The sequence below is a fragment of the Pleurodeles waltl genome, chromosome 5 (assembly GCF_031143425.1).
Source record: "Pleurodeles waltl isolate 20211129_DDA chromosome 5, aPleWal1.hap1.20221129, whole genome shotgun sequence".
In the NCBI taxonomy this organism is placed as follows: domain Eukaryota; kingdom Metazoa; phylum Chordata; class Amphibia; order Caudata; family Salamandridae; genus Pleurodeles; species Pleurodeles waltl.
The window spans coordinates 622337311-622358541 of record NC_090444.1 but is presented as its reverse complement, the minus strand read 5'-3'; the positions used below and the strand labels follow the sequence as shown (position 1 = coordinate 622358541).

Sequence of the window (21231 nt, the reverse complement as noted above, 5' to 3'; positions counted from 1 at the left end):
CAAAGTTCTTCTAACACACAGGTGTGCTCAAGTCAGGGCCGGCTTTGGGGCAGTGCGACTGGTTGCACCGGGCCCTGACCTGGAAAGAGGGTGCTGATCTCAAGGGGGGGGGGCGCTGTGTTTAAGCACCTGCTGCAGAGTTTTTTGTGTGTCCTGCTTTTAGGCAGCAATAAAAATGTAAAGATAACTCTTATGATTAATGATCCTGCTAGGGAGATCCGAGTTTTGTCTAGTGCCAATTTTGACTCGCCATAAAGTAGCGGAGTGGGTTAATATGTCTGCTGCAAAGCACAGATCTGTATTTTATGGGGATAGCTGAGTGGATTAGAAAAACCAGTGTTTAAATGCACTTTAAAACAAATTAAATGTATGTGAGAAGAGGCTATAGAGAGATATGAGGGGCACTTTTGCCAAGTGGTATTGAGGTAATCCGAAGAGGAGGTCATGGGGGACGCCAAAAAATATTGGGGGTTATTACAACTTTGGAGGAGGTGTTAATCCGTCCCAAATGTGACGGATATACCACCAGCCGTATTACGAGTTCTATAGGATATAATGGGCTCGTAATACGGCTGGTGGTATATCCGTCACTTTACCGTCACTTTTGGGACGGATTAACACCTCCTCCAAAGTTATAATAACCCCCATTGTTGCTCCGGGCACATCAGCGATAAAGCCGGCCATGGCTCGAGTGTTCACCTGTAACCTGCCTAGTGGGTGAGTTTGATATGTGTCAAGAAACCGTTTGTGTCATAAGAATTCTTTTGGACAGTTAGGGCCTTTCTTTGTCTTAAAATGCAAGTTTAATTTTAAGTCACTTTAGTGTCAGGGTGGTGCAGTTTGTTTCTAGTGCTGCCTTGCATTGGCTCACTGCTGTGCATTTGATAATACCATGTGATTAATGAACGTCTTAAAACGTGTTGTTATCCTTCCATGCTTCCCCTGTGGTTGTAAAACACCAAGGGCCATATGTACGAAAGCTTTTTCCCCATAGACACAGAATGGGTAAAATCCTTTGGTACATCTGGCCCCAAAATCCTTAACAAGGACGTGCTAATTAGCGCATTTTCTGTGAAAGTCGCATTTCCTTACCTTGTTTTGAGTGTGCCTTTCACTGATTGCCGGAATAGAAAGTGAAACATTGATATAGTGAAACATTGATGTAGTGGATTTGTGCTGCACTAGAAACTGCGATCATTTGTAGTTGATCGTTTCCAGGTGGTGTTCGGTTTAATCCGACATCGTATCCTTGAGTTTCCAAGCCTCCCCTTGCCTCTTGACATGGGTTCAACCTTTCACTTTAGATAATCCCTAGACCCAAGCCATCTTGCAATAATCAGGGTTGTTATGTCTTGTGAGGCGGACTTGAAAAAGCGCAGTTCTTAGAAAAGAAAACATTTCCCTCAGCTGTCACTAATGGGCCTGTTATGCGAGTTCACTTCCCATGAGTAAATCAAACAGTTTTAAACCCTGGGAGGTGTTTGACGTGCCGACGAAAAGCTTGTAAATGCGAGGTTTATTGTATCATGTAACAACATGCAATCCTTTTTTTCCGAATTCCTGCTCAACTTAGCTGCTTGCTGTATCTAACTTCGGGCGTTCTGTGTTTTGCGTACAGTTAAAAGAAAAAAAAAAAACAATTGTACATCCTTCCTTTTTAACCGGAATTCCAGCTGTCAAACTGGAGATGATGCCACGTGGTTTGCGCCATTGAAAACAAGTAAAACACGTAATGCAAATCTCAAACCTTAGCACCGTTGCCCATCAGATGAAGCACACCAAACGCACTTTGAGTTGTATAAACTTTGGCAATCTTCAATTTACATCAACCTCTTCCCTCTTGCTTCACAAACTAGTATTCTCCTAAACATTTTGCTAGAACGTGAAAGACGTTTATTTTCCTCACTTTGTCTTACACTAGCCTTCTCCCATTCGATTTCTTATTCCTTACAATTTTTCTGCTTTTATCGTTTCTTGCTTATTGGTCCTTTTCACTCTTCCGCCTTTTAATAAGTAATAGTTTATTTTATATATTCTATAAATAATTGATAATATTGCGTACGCAATATTTTGTCAAACATTACAAAACTTGATAAAACAGAATAAAAACAGATAATTCACAAGTACATTTATGTACATTTGGAAAAGCAGATCAGTTACAATTAAACAATTTCAGGATGCGAGTCATCCAAATGATGACTCTCCCAACAGAGAGACGGTCATGGTTAGTGTAACCTTGAAGAGACAGGCGGCGAACCATCTCTTATGGACAGGGGTTAAACATAGCTTGTAAATAATATTTTTTATGTGTAATCAGACCAGGACAGACACGCAAAATCCGAGGTAGCCATTCAGCCCACAAATACATGTATTTTTTATTGCAGCTATGCTGCAAGTCCCGATTAACTTCGTTTTTGTAAAGTAAATGCTGATATTGATTTACAGATATGATAAGTGAGATGTTTAGATTAGCTTGGGTTTACATTTACTTTGTTAAAAAAGACATAGGAAAATTCGATTGAATTTATTTAGTTGCATCGCGACATGTAATGGTAAGTAGACAGGCTTGGATGTTGCTGGCCACTTAGTCCCTTTAGGGATTAGGTTAAAAAAGCGACCACTTTGTAAGGCAGTTGCATTGTGGGCAAGCTGCTCCTGTAAAACTTTCCTGCTTGCAGCTTTTTTTTACATCGCCTTACAATATAAAATTGCCAGTTTAACATTCATGACATTTTTATATGCGTATATTATAGTTAACAGCTATCATTTGTATCAAATTCCTCAGTAATGGTGAAGTCCCACATGCGCAGAGTAAACTTTAAGAGAGAAGTCGTTGTTTAGTCCCATACTTGTCATCAGAACACTGACAGCTGCCGAGAATCTCCTATGCAGGGCTTTAAGTGGACCGGGTTCCTCCGGGTCTCAGACCCGGCAGTAAATAAACACGGATATTGAAACGGGTCTTTCGGGCCCGGTGTACATGCCCTTATCTTTACAGGGAAAAACACATCGATTTCTGGACATTAAGTGTATAAAAACGTTAAGGTAATCTGTGTCGTTCATGTCTATATGTCACATACTTTACTTAATTTTGCATCCCCTAAGAGTGTTAACTTTTTCCAGGATATTTTGTTTATGTATTTTTTTGTGTAATGTATTGCTCTTGTGTAATGCATACTTTGAACTAAGTCACAGCCAAGTGTTTATAACGGCCTTGACCGAGTTGTATTCAAAGGCAGTGCAATTCTGTGCAAATGTGTGGGTAGGTTGGCACTCATTGTGGGATTTTAATTTATATTTTTAAGCCATTCCCTTAATTATATAGGCCGCACACATTATAGGGACCCCTACTGTTTTCATCCCACCTAAAGACCTTCTCCTTGGCTGTGTGAGACCACAACCAGACCATTTATACAAATACAGTCACCAGCATTGAATTTTATAAACCAAATACAAGGCGTTTCCAAAGCTATCTCTATAGATGCTGGATGAGGTTTTTGCTAATTAAATAAGCATGTCTGCATTAATGTGGACACAAGCTACACTACAGGGACTGTAAGCACACTCTAGGTGAATCAACTTTGGCATGGGCACTTGGTGTAAAGTGGCCTTTCAGCATCACACACACATCATCACAGGGAGACAAGCTGGAAAGACTACTTTCACTATGCATATGATGGCAAATAAACCAGTCTTCTGATTGGTGGATACATCGGTCGGCGAATGTCAGTAAGGTCTTAGAGGTGGAACATATTCTAGGTCCCTTATAGATGGTTATGCTCATGCAGCTAGTGATGTAGCTTGTGTGACGACTCACTATTGGTTGTTCCATGCATAAATCGGTAACATGCCCAGTATCGAGTTGGAAAATTCCAGGCTGGGTATATTGCTGTTACCCAAGATTCGACTTTTGGGGGCACTTCTTATGTGCTCTGTACTCTTGGATGTTTTCAGGGCATACTCAATACTTGAGGGCTGCAGTTGTGTTCTCCATGTCTATGATGGCTTGTGTTGACATGCCTCCCAGTAACCTAAATTGGATTCGCAGTTGCATGTGTTAGCAGCACTGGAACTGCCTGATTAGCTTGGACGGACACTGGCATTTTTGCCATGGAAGAGGTGTTATGGCCTAATGGAAGATGGACATAGTTTGTTCTTGATTTTGTCTTCACTTCCCATTGGTTGTTAACAGGAGATACTTTTTAAGTATATAGGTGCAGCATTTATTGAGTCAATTTGTTGTAGTTGGCAAAGATGTGTATTGGTATTTTCAACTCTGCTGTGCAGTTGTGGTACGAATAGACTCAAGATTTCCTAACTTGTTGTAGAAAATTGCCTCATGAAATTACTTTGTACCTGGTGGGTGAATACATTGGAAAGTTGTTTTGTTTCACCCAAGTTTGTCTTGTCTAATCCTTCTACTCACCAGGATATCAAGCTGACACTGTGTTTTACCATACTGTGGCATTTAGTTGGACATGTGCTTTGCCAGCTTACAACTATTCCTATCACAGTGGTTGGCGGCCAGTACCTATCAAGAGAAGTTAGAACAACCCAAGGGTTAATGCAAGGGTGTGTTCCTGCTCCTCTGTTGTTCAATTTGTTTATTTCAGACTTATCGGCATCCCTTGATGGAGTAAGGTCACATGCACCGAGTCTCAGGGGCCAGGAATCGCCCATCATCTTATACGCTGATGACCTTCTACTATTAAGCAATATTTGTGTTGGCCTACAAAGATGAATTAATAGGTTAGCTGAGTAGTCAGATATGAAGCAACTGGACATTAAGAAAGACTATTGTAATCCCCTTTAACCAACAAATCTCCAAACATAGGAAATTGTAAGTTAATGGGCTAAAGGTTGAGGAGACATTAACATACACCTATCTGGTGTTCAAACTTGTCTCCAGTTGGTTTTCAGCACAAAAGAAAGCAATGGCTGCCAAGGCAGAAGCACTAAATTTTGCTTTTACTAACTTAAGAAGCATTTGTGGGGCCACAATTTAAAATGTAAAAGCCCTAGTAAGGATTATGAAGGCAAAACTGACCCTTATCTTGGCCTACGGTGGGGAGATAATGTTGGAGGAGGTTGCTGCTACATTGGAGAAGATAGTGTCACGGACATATAAACAAGTGTTTCAGCTACCAAAATGTGCCTAGCCAGCTCAAATAAGACTAGAGTTCTCTTTGGTTAATCACACATTAGCCAAACAAGGGCATTTGTAGGATATTGCCATTGCTTAAGAAATGCCAACGAAGGACTTACTAGTGCATCTTGTCTTGAAGGAAATAAATCTTAGCCGAGGGAAAAAAGCACTTTTCCACATATCTGAAGGCGAGCATAGAGAACTTGGGTCTTTCAGATCTTTGGCAACTGAATGCTAGTGACTTCTTCTTCAAGAAATCTTTAAATAAATGCATAGACCTGAAAAGTTGTGTAGAAGATAAAGTGCACTTGGCGAAGTGGTCACATGGCCGACTGGTGATCAAACCTTATGAAACCTATAAGGAGCAGCCATATTTCAATCAGCCTTACCTTAACTATAACGGTGGCGCTTATGAAATTGTGATCCAGGGTTCTGCTGCCATGAGACTTGTCATCAGTCAAATAAATCATTCGAGCACATTCTATGCTTATGCCCGGCATTATTAACTGATTTAAGGGCTTTGCTATGTAATTAATTTTTAGCATTGGGCGTTAGAACTTGCAGGTCAACAGCAATTGAGTCCCAAAAACCACAACATTATATGTTGAATCTTCAGCTGGTACAATTTTTGAAACTTTTTAATAGCTCGGTTAAAGTGCTGCCAGGGGCTTAACCATGAGAGCAGGTATTGAGGAGGGCGTGTTTTATGGCTAAATAAGGGTATAATTGTATGTATATGGTAGAGCTGCTAGGGGTAGAGATGAGTTGGAAGAATATCTCCCTCTATCCCTTCCATTCATTAAGCACACCTAGGTGATATAGTTAGGAGCAACAGGGATTATTTTAGGAATTTACATTTTTTTGTAATTAGTGTGTGCTGGTAGGGCTGCTAGGGCAGAATCAGAAAATTGTGGTTCCCTATCCCTACTTTTGCCTACTACTCCCAGTAAATATGGAATGGGGTAACAAGGTTGGTTACGGTTTTAGATTGCATATCTATTTGCACAACGCACTTTCCAGTTGGACCGGATACGGGGGGTTGGGAGAGGATGGCTTTGTCTTGTCATTGTGACAGTTTTCCTATTTAGTGTCCCACAATTGGAATGTGTCCATGCAATAATATAGGTTGCATGTGACAATCTTTATTCAGGATCCTATGAGCATGATGTGCTCATACAATGACCTTGTTTGCATGTGAGCTTGCACAATGCACTTTGGTAGGATTGTATATTTAGGGAACATTGGGAGGTGTGTATTGGGACTGCGTTAAGTCCTACTTCGGTTTTTGGTGATAGTTTTAATAAAGGGGCCCATATGAGTGAAAAGTGTAAAAGGATTGGCTCAGCTCGCACTTAAGCATATACATTGTACTTTAGTGGATTGTAGGACGAAATCAAAGGGAAATTAAATGTGTATTTTAAACCTAGTGGAATACATAAAATTGCCATTCATTTTAAGGAAGTTTTTTAAATGACTGCTGGGTATGCAAATGCAAAATGTGATTTTAATTGTTTCTTTTTGAATGTATGTTTATGGTTTTAAGTAACTAATAATCTTATTTACTGACTGACTGAATTAACTATTCCTAACAGTTTATTAGCAGAAGAGTCTATGCAAAGGGTTACAGACGTATCCAGTTAACTGGTCTCGGTGGCCGTTTCATGTGCCATGAGTGGTATAAAAATTACAGCTGAAGTTTCTTTGCCAATAGTTACAAGGTTGAAGTCGGCTGTAATCTTGTCCTAGAGTTTTCAGGAAGTACAACTATGACAATCATAACAAAAAATACAATTTCTGACAAAGATCACTTGTGGAATGTGGGGATTCTTGAATTATTTGATTTGAGGGATCTTTCTGGCGTTACTGCGTCCTTCGAGGACTGAGTTTGCCATTACTCTCCTTCATCTCTGCTGTGTGGCGATGACGTCACCTCCAAACTCAGCATAGACCCCGAACCCAGTCCAGTAAGGACTTCTTTCCATACTTTGATATTTTCTAAAATATTGCTCTATGGCCACACACTTCAGCTGGGTCTAGAAGTAAACCTTTAATATACCTAAAACCTGTTGTAAAGTTAATCTTATTCTTTTCAGGGTCCTTAATTCACATTGTTGCTAAGTATTTGTTTATAGTGGTTTGTAACATTTTATTACATTTGGAATTTCCATTTTATGAACATTTTAGGCCATATGTACCAAGAAACTTGCTTCAAAAACTGGGCACACATTGTGCACCAACATTTTGCGACCTACCTCTGATTTCACAATGTGACCTATGCACAAATAGATCGCATTGTAAAATCTCCCGTCTCATGGGGTTGCAGAACGACCTGCCTAATGAATATTAATCAGGCAAGATGCTATTTGTAACCACATGCAACTGGCTACAAACACACGGATGGCGGTCTGCAAGGAACAGAGACCACCATTCCTTTATTTGGTTTCCTAAATTGGAAACTGCTTTTAAATAGCCTGCGTTCCTTGTTGGGGAGAATATTGGGGGCACATGTGGTAATCGGCACATACACAAGGGGTTGATGTGTTGTTAACTTTCAGTTGTGCTTAAGTGCTGACCACCAGTATGTTGCAATTGTGTGCTGAGCAAGAAGTTGAGACCTGACTGGAGGCAACAGGAGGGAAGAGCTGGAAGTGGCATAGGGAAGAGCTGGTCAAAGACCATTTAAATAGCATTGGCCAAGTGCTCTCCAGTGGGCCGGTGAGGTCCAGAGCTAGCAGCCCCAGGCTTCCTTGAGCGGATCTATATCATGTGTGGCATAGAGCAATCAAACCTCTGAGGCAGATAGCAGCATCTGAGTTCCCTCCCTCCAACTTGCAAATGTGAAGAGCCTGTGTAGGTGGACTCATGTCGCCATCTCTGCCGCCGACAGATTCACACCCAAGTTTCTGCTCTTGGTACAGTGCCAAAAGTGCTTTGAAGGCTCCTTGCAAGCCAGAGCACCACAGTGGATCTCTCACCAGTGCTACAGCACTGAGGTAAAAGTGCTTACTGTGCCTGTTCACCATCTGCAGGATACGGCCTGTATAAATGACAATGTTTATACGCAGTTGTGGCCCAGTTGTGAGGTAGTGGAGGAGTGGTCTCTCTCTCTCTCTCTCTCTCTCTCTCTCTCTCTCTCTCTCTCTCTCTCTCTCTCTCTCTCTCTCTCTCTCTCTCTCTCTCTCTCTCTCTCTCACACACACACACCCACCCACGCGCACACCCACCCACCCACCCACCCACACCCACCCACACCCACCCACCCACCCATCCACACCCCCACCCCCACCCACCCACACCCACCCATTCACAAGCATGCATACATACACACACTGTTCACGGGCACATACGCTCACACACCCATTCACAGCTTACCTACAGACACATAGTCATAAAACCATGCACGCATACAACCGTTCAAAAACAGTACTTATTGGGTGACTGCTGTTCCAGCATCTGGTGGGTGGTGGGGGGAACAGCAGAAGGCACCAGAAGGAGCTAGATGCTTCGGGGGGGAAGGAAAATCAGGTTGATCCCGCCTTCTCCTCTTATTGGCTGGCCTTTTCATTGGTCAATGAGAGGAGGACCTTTCCTACCTGCAGCCGAGGGTACAAACCGCCAATATATATATCAGGCCCAATGTTCTTTAAATTGGAGTTCCTTCATGAAATAGCAGTTTATAATGGAAATATCCCACTATGTACAGTAGATCAAGCCTCGTCCTAGAGAAACGCTTAACTTGTACAATCTGAAAATGTCATCCTGCAGGATACCGCAAATACAGGCTTTTCAGCTATCAATTAATATTTTTTCAAATTATTTTATTTAAGTGAGAGAGGTCTAGTTCCCCTCACACTCTTAAAGTAAATAATTGGCTGTTGTTTTCTTCAGTAAATACCAAGAGTGAAGGTTATAAGTGTTTCCATTGAGGCCCTTAATTTCGCCTTTTTCCGCAGGGACAAGGGCTGACTAGGACAAGAATTTGAAAAACGAATTGCCTGAAATTGTTTTATTATGAGTTTGCGTCCCTCTGTTAACCTTCTAATATTATTGTTCTGTCCCTCTGCAGCACTCTCTCCGCTTCCCCTCTGAGAGTCTCACTCTCTCCCCTGCTGTGCCATCTTTGCCCACCTTCTGCTGCGCTCTCTCGGTTATCTCTTTCTGTGTTTCATCTACGCCCAGGGATTGTGCTCTATTTCTTCCTATGTTGTCTGGGCTGGCCTTTCACCTCTCTCCCCAGCTGAGCAGTTTGAAAGAACTGGGGCTTTTAAAACTCATTGAGGTCTTCAGTTTTTATTTTGTATTCGACCTCCTGTTGTCTCTGCTGTTTCCTGTATCTGTTTTTATTACCAAACTTTAATATCGGACATAGGTCCTTCAACTGTCTTTAAGGACAGCTGTGTGGTGTTTGCTTGTTGCCTGATTATATCGAATTATCGAAATTTATAGTCTTCAGTTATTCAGCAGTGGGATCAACCCATTATTATTTTGACCTATCTAATCTATGACCCTCTTTCCTTCCTTATATTTAATAAGACTGTCTAATCATGGATGCTGAACATGGATTCCATTTTCACCCACTGACTTAGCATGGCTTCTCTGTTACCTGCAATTCCTTGGTTTATTTAGCCAAGTACATTCTTATGTTAGCACTGCTCCTTCCCCACGCTCTTAACTCTTAATATAGGGCCCTGTGGTAGGGAATAGAAACACAAGTGGTGTTCATTGTTACCAGCCTTAACTTGTCAAAAATCAAAAACACTGACAGACTGTAGCCTAGAAAGTGCATTGAAATTGTATAATGAGAGACAGCTCAAAGCTACATTGCTTTTTCTTGGAAATCCAATACATTGTATGTCTCTGTTAAAGATTAAAGATTTCTATCGTTCGAAGAGTGGGTTATTACTGAATATCATAGTGCATGTCAGATTTAATGGCATCAAAGGGGGTTCGGCTGTTCGTGATTAGTAAGCTAAAAGGCATTAGTGTATATTACACTAGCTGACTACGGAAATGTTCCCAGTCTGTTTAACACAAAACATTATAGGTGGGTTTAGAGTTAATTCAAATGCAGTACAGTTTATGAAACTTGTAATACGGCAGACGAGATAATCCATCAGCAAGCTCCAGATCCGGCCGTTGACTTTTACCATTCCAATTCTCCTTTAGTCATCTCTGAAGTCTTAAGTCCCCCATTGTGTGTCTACAGTATGACTTAGCAATCACCAGCACCCCAGTGCCTGAACCATAACCTACTGATTCTCATGCCCCTTGGCAGGTTTCTAATTAAGGCACTGGATAGTTTAAAATGTAAGTGGAGTGATTTGGGAAATTTTCCCTTTTAGTCTGAATCTGGATCACCAAATAGGCCTTCCTGAGCAGCCAACGGATTTCTGTGTGGTTTCATATGCCTGTAGTACAGTTTGAGAGCTCACAGCCTTCAGTCCACTGTATGCAGTTTTATTATTTATGCTACAGTTAAACGGTCTTGAACATGTGTTGCTGGCTAAATGTCTTTACTATTTGACTGCCCTTTCCTTTGTCTCCATCCTTAAATTTCTCCCAGGAGCATGTCTGTGCAGCAAGATGCATCACTTCTGCTAAGTAAACTTGCCTCTTTTCACTTAAAGCCACTTTTAACTATCAAGTGTCCATAGTAGAAATTCTCCTGATCTTAGCTTGCTTCCTTTCATTTTTGTACTTTAGTTCAAATTTAGTTTATACATTCGTTACTATTTGAGGTTGTTTTCACATTCTCTTTGCCGGGTTCTTCCTCTGCATAGAGCTCGATGTTAGCTTAGGTAAACTCGTGAAAGGGTATATTAGATTGAGTACTTTTTTGTACTTGTTTGTTCTAACTTTGACTTGCCAAATACGAGTTTCAGAAAATGACTTTTGTCCTGTACATATAACCTTGAAAGTCTTTTGTCTTAACTGTGTTTCTGGAATTACAAAAAGAATCACTGTTTTTGCAGGTACATTACTGCTCACACAGACACAGAACTAGAATCAGAGGATGAAAAGAGAAATGTTCCTCTCACAGCCGAACCCTTGGTATCCGAACGAGAGGCCGGACTAATTCACGATATCCAGCGAGCAGACATCTTGCATGACGGCTCTGAAACTGAGAAACAAGAAGGTTACAAAATGCTGTTTGAGAAGGAAGAGAAGGTAGCGTTTGCAATATTTATTTTATTTTATTAGTTGCATTTATGTAGTGCTGACATAGACTAGAGGTAGTGGTATGATTTGCATAGTGTGGGAGTATGCAGTTAGGCATGATGGGACCTCAGTGGTTTGGGTAAAGCACTAGATCATATACACAGACAGCTCGGCCGGTGGAAGAGGGGGAGGTGGTATGAAGAAGAGAAAGGTCATGACATGAAAATAAAAATTAAATATGTTATTGGGGTCATTTGTGTTTAAAGTGTGTCATGCCAGTGCAAAGATGCCTCGGATACCGTTTGATCCCAAGGGTTTAATATTTTTTGTCTGAATTTTCAGACTTTTGTCTGAATTTTCAGACTTTTGTCTTTGATCAAATGCTGTTTGCTTACCAGGTCCTAGGGTGGCAGAGCATATTGGTTCAAAATAGTTTCTACAGTTTTGTAATTGGCATATAGTAACATTTCCACTACATGACTCGAAGGAGCGCGTTCGCCGGATGTCCCTGCTACACACCTGTTTTGCATGTCATAATGTCAAACACAGAAATATCTTCGGATTTAAATATTGTAGCCTAAATATGGTTCACAAAACTATTGTACCATTTAGTCTATAATTGTATTACCTTCAGTTGAGTGACATAAAGTAGATGATATTTGAGACATGATAATAATGACAGACAATATTATGACAACGATATTCTGATACACAGTGTACAACCAGCATAAATATTGATTTATCGGTTCAAAGGTGTATAAATTAAGGCTGGTCATAAAAACATACCAAATTTGAGTGTGGCTCCTGCACCACGCATCTGTTCATACCTCATTCATCCTCATCACCTGTGCGTTCCCACTAGCACTCATAAACAGTGGAAACCACACCCGGCAGGGCGCTATTCTTAATATTGTACTCAGAGTTTGGCACTCTGCTAGACTATGGTACCCCTCATTTACATGGGCGATATGCCTAGAGGTGAATGATGCCTTCACCATTGTATGCATGCCAAAATATAAATGCGAGTGCACTGGCAAAAAAAACCTTTGGGACACTGTGTCTGTCCACGTCTGAGGAGTGGTGCACAGTTACTGCGCCCCCTAATGGGTTCTTCAGGTTATGGAGAGCCACAAACTTCCCATAGCCAAATGTAGAAATGGCTTCCCTGCTGTGAAAGATGGGGCAGCAGTTTTAACTCCATATTCAGTTTCATTGCTGTGCTGTCCCCTGCACAATTTTATTTTTAAATCCCATATTTTGTTTGTATGCTGGTGAGAGTGCATTTTTTTGTGTAGTAGCCCACACGTACCGGTTTGTGCCAAGCGCACCCAGTGAGGTCTCACACCAGATCAAACCATTAAAATTGACCCTGGTACTTAATGCAGTGCCTCTTGCACTCACTTCTACTTGGCACAGTTTCTGTTAAGCACAGGCATGGTGGACAATCAGTTTCACTTGTGACCTGGTCTCCTTCTAACCCGATTCCATCTAGAAAATAGTTTTATGGAGATTTAAAATAATTTCTGTCCAATTTAGATTTCTCACGGACTTATTCAGACCCATACTTAATCATAATGTAGTGCTCAGTGCACTTTTCGTGTTACAACCATTGCATATTTTCTAGATATTTTGTGTTCCTGGGGGAGGAGCTGAGTACCTTTTAATGACCACGTATCTTGCTGATGCAGCCACCTTTTTTTACAGCCATCCTGCTCCTGATAATGGACATTGTCACGTGCTGCACTTCAGTTTGATGACAAACTTTTTTGTTGAAATAAGATGCGTACGAATGGAGTATGATGCACAGCACTTACCGTCCCCTACTGTCTCTTTCACATTGTTGAGTGTAAGCTGCAAAGTTTCCACTGCTAAAGAATCCAGCTGCACCTCTTGCATTGAGATGTCACAGTACTTTTAAAAGTTTATGTATGAATTGTTTTTAAAATGTAAACTTCTGTTGCTAAGTAACTCAGACAGCTTTTGTCATAATGCTAATTAATGGACACATATACAAATACATTCCATTGATTTGTCTTTTCGTGTTCATCTTTGTATTAATGTTGCTAGGGAAGTTCATGTCAAAGTTTGACAGCCGAACACCACCTGGGGAGTTCTACCACAACACACTTTTTTTGTTGACCTTGTCAGGAAATGTTCTGATTCACCTTAGTTTCAGAGATCTGTACCTTCCTGTGCACAAATACAAAAGAGGCATAACTGTGGAAGTGCCAGCTAAACCTTAACCTTGGGTTACCAGATTTAAAAAACGAAAAGCCGGGACACATCATAAACATAGATGTAGGACTACGGCTTTTGAACTGACTGATGGGTACAGAATGACTTCAGACAGAGCTCGCCAACCAGACACTAAGGAGTATAAATGAAATGCAACCTTTACACAGCCAATTATGTGTGTTGGTTAAGTTAAAGCTTCACACTAAATGTGCATTGGAACACATAAAAGCATGTCTGCCTCTTTTTACTTGATACTCCTCAAAAACTGGGACATGACTTGAAATCAGTGAAATGTGCCTGTACAGATGATGGAAAACATTGGCCCCGGTCACCCTACCTTAACCTTGCCTCTCTTCAGGTTCAGGTTCAGACCCATACCCTTGAGGATGGGGACATATGTAATGCTATGTAAGGTTAATATAAAGGCTAACCCTTGGAAACGTGCTGCAGTTGTTCTTTTTGGGACCAATGTGTTGTATTATTTTAATTAAACCACATACAGTAATTTATCATTCTTTTTTGCAGTATGGAAATGAAGTTAAGTATCTTTGGCGACTGGCACGAGCTCATGGTGATATGTTCGAAATGACTACAGATGTCGAAGAAAAGAAGAGTTATGCTGCTAATGGTAAGGGCGTATTGCTTATCGTCTGAAGACCATGTTTGACATCAAAGTGTAGTGGAGGTTTCTGCTTAGTGTAAATAAGATACATTGATGTGTTCCAGTTTTTCTGCAAGGTTTTGTAAGAGATCAGTCCATTAGCAAGTCCAAGAACAACGCTGTACCGTCACCCGGCTTCTTAATCAGAAAGGAGCAGCTGCCCCAATTCACTGGTCAGTTTCGATAACAATGACTTACAGCTTTTACAGGAGCATTGTTTGGCCATGGGTACATAACCAGTGCTTAATTGGAGCTGGTGGTTTTTGGTGCAGGGCATCAGCACTTATTTTTGAGGGCGGGTACTTATTTTTCTGCCTCAAGCATTTACTGCAAGCGAAAGACACATGTGGGAAAGACCAAGGAAAATAAGAAAAACGAAAAAAGCGTCACAAAGGGAGAAAACAGAAAGCTGAAAGAGTGAGCTGAAGGGACAGGGAGTGGCTGTAAATGGATTAAAGATGCCCGAGATGGCTTAAGGATCACGCTGCCTCAGTATTCTGTGCGCGTGCATATAAATGCAGCAGCCGCGTGTTTCAGAGGAGAGCTTCGGCACCAACACTTTTTTATTTACAAATTAAGCACAGTACACAACAAATGGCTAGCTCTCTTTGAATTTGCGAAGAGGTTACCTGATTGGCCCAATATCATGGGGCTCAGTTAGAGTAGGAGGTGAGTAGAAGGTGATGAAAAATCAGAAAACTTCACTGGTGGAATTTCCTCCACCACACAGCTACTACATTGGAGGAAATTGCTGTCGTAAATTCTCCTCTGGTTTTCACATTTCCTCCTGAAATTAGAGGTTTTTCCATTACTACCAAACTTTAAATCATGGCTTCAACACATTCTCTGATGTCTGACCCCAAGACTGATAAAGGTTTGAAAAAGTGTTCCTTTGCTGGAAACAGGAACTGCATTAATGGGAGTAAATTGAAGCAGGTGTGATTGCTATTCTTGTAGCTTCATTTGTTCTTACTGTTTTAAAATAATAGAACTGCATAGTAGCATAAATACACATAAACAATAGTGCAGGGCTCTCGTCCAGAGGCCACTGAAGCTTGCAGCACATCGCCCCTGTCAGCGCTGCCAATGATAGTACCAACACAATTACTTACCATCACACTCCTACTGGTGTGACAGTTCAGACTACTCTAGGCCCCCAAAGCTATAAGAATGACTTGAGTGTCAGGTAATAGTATTTTTTAATGTAATTTGAATGAATAAACAACTGTAATTGTGCTCATCTCTACATTAGACAGCGCCAACATGTGGCGGACTGTCACAGGAACCGGTGTTGACAATTAATTGCTGGTGTTAAGCACTGGAAACCGCCGACTCAAATTAAGCACTGACTATAGGTGCACATAAATCACACACTGAGTTTTTCTAAATGCACGATTAGCAGGCAGTTAGGTATGAAGGACATATGATTGCTCTCGGTAGCTCTCACCTTGTTAGGGAGGCTAACTAATTGAGAGAATACATCATATTGTTAATGTTGTCTGCTTTGTTGGACATTTGTGTATGGTATGGCCGTGTATTATGGCAGCATGACAGTGGATGCTTGCTCGAGGATGGCACAGAAAGCCATTGCCAGGTCGTAATTGTCTTTGAAAAGAACCACAAACGTGTAACAGTGTGGGTCTGACAGACCCAGCACCCGAGTCACAAACTGCATCATTTAGTATGTAAAGTAGTAATACAGGAGTATCACTAACGTACTACAAAATGAAATTCACAAACCTATGGCCAGAGACTTTCGCCTCTCTTATCTTTTCTGTGCAGATATCTTCACTATGGTGCAGAGATCTATGCACCCCTAGATATAAAAATGAATAGGGAATATGGGAGGGATCAAGGGAATGTTATAACAATTGGGGATAATTACTACTAAATGGGAGGGGTTTAGGGAAATTTAAGGAGAGGCTTGGGAGTGACATGCTAACACAAAACACACACCCATAAAAGACTGAGACAATTATCATTCACAGTGTATGCTTCTAAAGTTACTACAGCCCTATACGTAACAAAACAGGCCCACAATTACTGCAGGTCAGCCTAGCAGTAAGTCAAGCACCACACATTGCCAACCCAGTGGTATTGCCACAAAATCCAACAGAAAACAGTGTAGGCAGGGAATTACATTTTCATCCTATAGGTACTAACGTTAAATTAATGAAATCAGTTATACATTTAAAACTTTATTTTTCGAAATACACTCAAACATATATATATATTTATGTATATATATATATGTGTGTATTTCTATATATTTTAAGTGATACAAACATATGCAATTATTGATTCTTCTTACATTTAATAGCAGACCTAATTTAAAAAATATAGTAACGTTGTTAATTAAACATTATTTAAATGTAACATATACGTAAATGTTAACCTAGTTTACTGAATATTAGACAAAAATGTTAGTGATGGTGAGTAATTGTCTAAATTATTGCTTTAAAATTAATATTCACAAATCAAATCCTTGTATTTAAAGTATTTTATTATTTATTGCTCAGTTCGTTTTTATTTTGTTATTACCAGGATAACACATATTTTACATTCATTTACACTCACATTATATATTAAAATATGTTTAACTTTTAACAAACTAAAAATAAAGAACATTATTACATGTCTTTATACTTTCCAATAGGGTGATCTTTCACCCTAGTTGTGGAAATCTTTACTCTCATAAATTTAGTTGTGGGGGTTGGGGTGGAGGGGGGTGGTCCTCCCTCTCATAGATATACATCTGCACTCAGAAATGTTGAATAACAATCAAGTGCAGAGTTATAGCTTGGTATAGGAGTAAATGTACATATGAAATATCCATGTATAATTTAACCTTTAAGAATGTCAATGCGAGTCTACAGGATATCATTTTAGTTCCTTGTGAGGTCATCATTTGAATTGCTTATGATGACACTTGGTATGTATGTACACCTCCTCATTAGACATAGCCAGCTTTTGTACTGTTCTCCTGTAGATAAATGGCTTGCTTATGATGTTTGGCCCTCTGCTCCAAATGTTGACTTTAGTCATACAAATAAAGATGAATGGCAAATGCAATGGAACTGGAGACACTACAAAACGCATTGTGTTTGCACATGTTAACATGGTGCTTGTAGAAAATAATTCACTCATTTTCTTCAGGTATATGCAGGTCCTTTATTGAAGCATCCCATCCACCAACAGCCCTGTACAACAGCTCTCCTCGCCTCCAACAAGATCAACACTCCACATTCCATCATGAGGTCATATGTGACCTCAGCTTGAGGCAGAGCTATGTGAGCATTCCACCCCTGCTGAGCCCACACAAGCTATATACCACAGTGGTTATCGTTCGTGGGATTTTTATATGTCCATGTGGTTTTATTGCTAGTGGTGAACTTGTCAGTTTATAATTTTGCCATGCAATAGTGGGTGCAGTTGTCATTGCAGTGCTTTGGTAGATAATATGTGATTGGATGACGGTTGTTTGAAGAAGGTTGCCGTCATATCTTATAGCTATTTCAGACAGTGGTTCGAGGTACAAACAGAAGCTGTCAGATGTCCATGTTAGACCTAATATTCACCACCACAGTGTGTACTGCCAAGTTGTGACTAATGTGCTCCACTATAGGCATGCTGCATAGTCTACAATACAGTGCTATTAGTTTGAAGTCCTGCCTGCAAGATAAACATCTGCGTCACTATGCTTTTGGGAGTGCGTGTCACTAAGGCACGTGTATTGATGTGCTTAGGAATATTATGCGGTGCTATTGTTTTGGGGGAAGTGTGCCTCAATGCATATCACAGAGTGGTAATACCAACATTTTTCAGATCTTGATTACATATCATTTTCATGCATGGCCATGTAAGGAGGAAAAGAGCAGTGCTGAAAATGGCAATCCCTGGGTCTCTTCAAAGCGTACTGGCCCCATTGCCTGAGTTCCTTCCCTTTTAGTTTCTCCCAGGGGTCTAAACCTCAGAGACCCTATACACCTGCTTCGCAAACGTCGGTATTCAGAATGCAGCTGCTGTCATATTTTAAGCTACAAATCCAGGCTTGGCATGTTACCAGCCCTTCAGTCATTGTTCTGGGTGTCTGCAGGTAGACCAGGTTCACTTTACTTATTCAGCAGTTTTGTACCAATGTATCTAGCAAGAGTAAGTAAATTATTCGGCAATGAAAGACAAATTATGCAGCCATTAGTTGCATCGTATTTTCATGAACAAAAGCTTTACAGGAAAGTATAGTACATCTCATGTTCATTTTTATCTGTCCCACGAGGAGGACGAGTTTCAAGACATGGAACCTTAAAAAGCGTGCTACAGTTCTGTGTTTCTTCTGGAGTCGGAGTGCCCGATTGAAATAGCTGCTGCTTCAAGAAAAGCACGATGACTGTGTAAATGAATTCGTGATAGTGAAACAAAAAACACAACACAGAAAAAATAATTCTGTCTGTCCTGGTTGAATTATATTTAAGTATTTAGGGTCCCTACCTACTGCCATAGCCAAAGTGCTGCCCCAAGTATATCAAATGAGGGTGCTTGCTCCGGCTGGGTAACAATGTTGTCTCTCACGATATCTGATTACTACAATCAACAGGTGAAGGGAACCAGTTACCTTCTGAAATGGTTTGGAGGCCACATTGCACCCCATGTGCTAATAACGTTTGATCCGGTTAAAGTAAAAACAAAATTTGGAAATAATGCAGCATATTGTGAATTATATAACAAGTGTTGCAAATTCATATTTATGCGGAAAATATCATAGCAGCAAAAATATGTCATTTTCCTGTGGCCCAGGACAAGATAAATCACCCTTTAAAGCATTTATGCATCTCACGATGAACCACCCACAGCACTGGGCGACTGTTCCTTTTTCATAAACCCTATGCCTATAACCAAACTAGAGCCTTTCTGAAGAAATCCGTGGGATTGCTATACTGATTTATTGTGCATAACGCCAAAAAACGCTAGTTACATTTGTAATTCCAGATATAGGCACTTTTGCTTTGGAAAATATGTCTCCTTTAGCAAAGTGACAGCTTTCCGTTGTTGAGAGATGGCCTGTTGGATTTCTAGAGCCTTGAAGTCTGCTGAGAGCTCTTGGCTGGTGCATTTAGTATGCGTGGCCTAGCTAAATGAAAACTCAGGTTAAAATGCTATGAAATTCAACATAAAAGAATAGATAGCTATTGAATGGAAGTCAATGAGGCTGAGTCTAGGTTCATAGTTACATTTATTTATCGAAATCTTTGAGCTCCTTATTTAATATTTTAGCACATGGGCCTTGTCAAGATCGGGTTGCATTTTGAGAAAGACCTTATGGTCTGGTACACAAACAAGTCTGATCCACGAATGTGAAGCCAAAGGGGCCTCTGTGTACTAAATTGATCTTACTTTCTGTAGGACTCCAAGAAGCTAATGTAGATTTTCCTAGTAATTTATGAAGGAAAGCCTTAATTTTATTAAATAAACGGAGTTAGGTTTTATGCTTATACTTCTTGCTTTATATTCAATAGCAGCAGTCAAGATAACAAGAGCTACAAATCCCATGAGGCATAGGATTAAGACCAATGGAATAAACAACATAATACATAACAGCCGATAGTGATCAACGAACCCCTATAATACTTAGGTTGACTGAGAACAGCTCTCTTTTCTTGTGCAAGAAGTTAGAAATATCAAATAATGGAAAAGTGGAAAGCACAATATCCAATGCCATAATAAATGAAAAAAGTTCTTGGTAAAAGTTCAACAATCCAGGAGTCAGGAAGGTAGTTGGTGGTGGCGGAGGAACTTTATCGTTAGACCAGTCAGCTGATCTCAGAATGTATCAAGTCTGGAACCTGCCCAGAAGGCTTTAAAAGTTATGGCACTGCTGATGGAATGAGCCCCAAAAAAAGAAGTATCAATGCTTGCTAAGGACATGACCCATCTGACCCAACGAGCCAGAGAGGGAGAGGACTCAGGACTGTGCGGCTTACAAAAGGAAATAAGAAGTTGGGAGTGAGACGACGTTCTGAGGTCAAAAGTTTGTTCTTCCTAAACTTTAAGTCATTGCCAAGAAAAAGTTTGGGATGATCAGGAACATGAGGGTAAATTACTGAATTTAAATTAGTTTCTGTGCATTTGTTAACTGTAAACATTACTCTGGTAGGATGATATTGCTGGGAAGAAACATTTAATGCTTTAACATCTGATAAACGTTTAATGGAAATGAAACATAATAACATGGTAAGTTTTGCAGAAAGCATTTTCAAAGATAAAGCTGAATTATCGGGCCAGGAAACCAGCAACTTTAAAACTACATTTACACCCCACAATTTGTTATACTTAGGTAAAGGAGGATTAGAAAATGTTACTCCCTTCAACAGACGACAGATAAGCAGATGTTTTCCAACTGGTTTACCATTGATGTGAGGATGATTCAAGGAGATTGACAATTTGTATAGGTTCATAGTTCTGTAAGACGTATCCCCACTAGCTTCCGCCACTCAAAAATTAACGATGTATATTATATCAGCTGAAAAGGGATTGAGATGTTTTCCCAAACACCAGGTACACCATGAAGACCACTCTGACTTTTAAGCTTTAGTAGTTCCTGGGGCCCAGGCTTTATAATGAATTCTGAAGCCTCTGTCGAAAAGAAATGGGAATGCTGGGATGTCCCACTATTCTCCAAGCGGATAGGGAGATAGACTTGTCGAGAATCTGGTTGTGGGTATGACCTAGGGGATCCAGAAAAAGATGGGGAAAGGATGGAAGAAGAACCGGGAAATCGCAAGTTAATTCTAGGAGATTAGGAAACCACACCTGTGATTGCCAAAAAGGGACCACAATTACTAGAGAAACTTTCTGGCCACTGACCTGAGCAAGTACTCTGTTAATCATAAGGAAAGGAGGAAAGGCATAGTTCACTGATTGAGCCCAATCCTGCAAGAACGCATCTGTAGCTAGTGCTAGAGGATCTGGACACCAACTGAGTAAGGTGGGAATTTAGGCAAGAAGCAAAAAGATCGATGTGAAATGGACCTCA

General features: G+C 40.5%; 1 protein-coding gene across 3 annotated transcripts in view; it reads left to right on the top strand.

The window, feature by feature from the left end:
• Positions 1-21231, top strand: part of RMDN2 (regulator of microtubule dynamics 2) — a 516997-nt gene that overhangs the window by 157179 nt on the left and 338587 nt on the right. For all 3 annotated transcript variants that reach the window (XM_069234474.1, XM_069234475.1, XM_069234476.1), the window contains 2 exons: positions 11119-11314; positions 14066-14168. In XM_069234474.1, coding sequence (XP_069090575.1) covers positions 11119-11314; positions 14066-14168 — 299 coding nt within the window. The remainder of the gene's footprint in view (positions 1-11118; positions 11315-14065; positions 14169-21231) is intronic.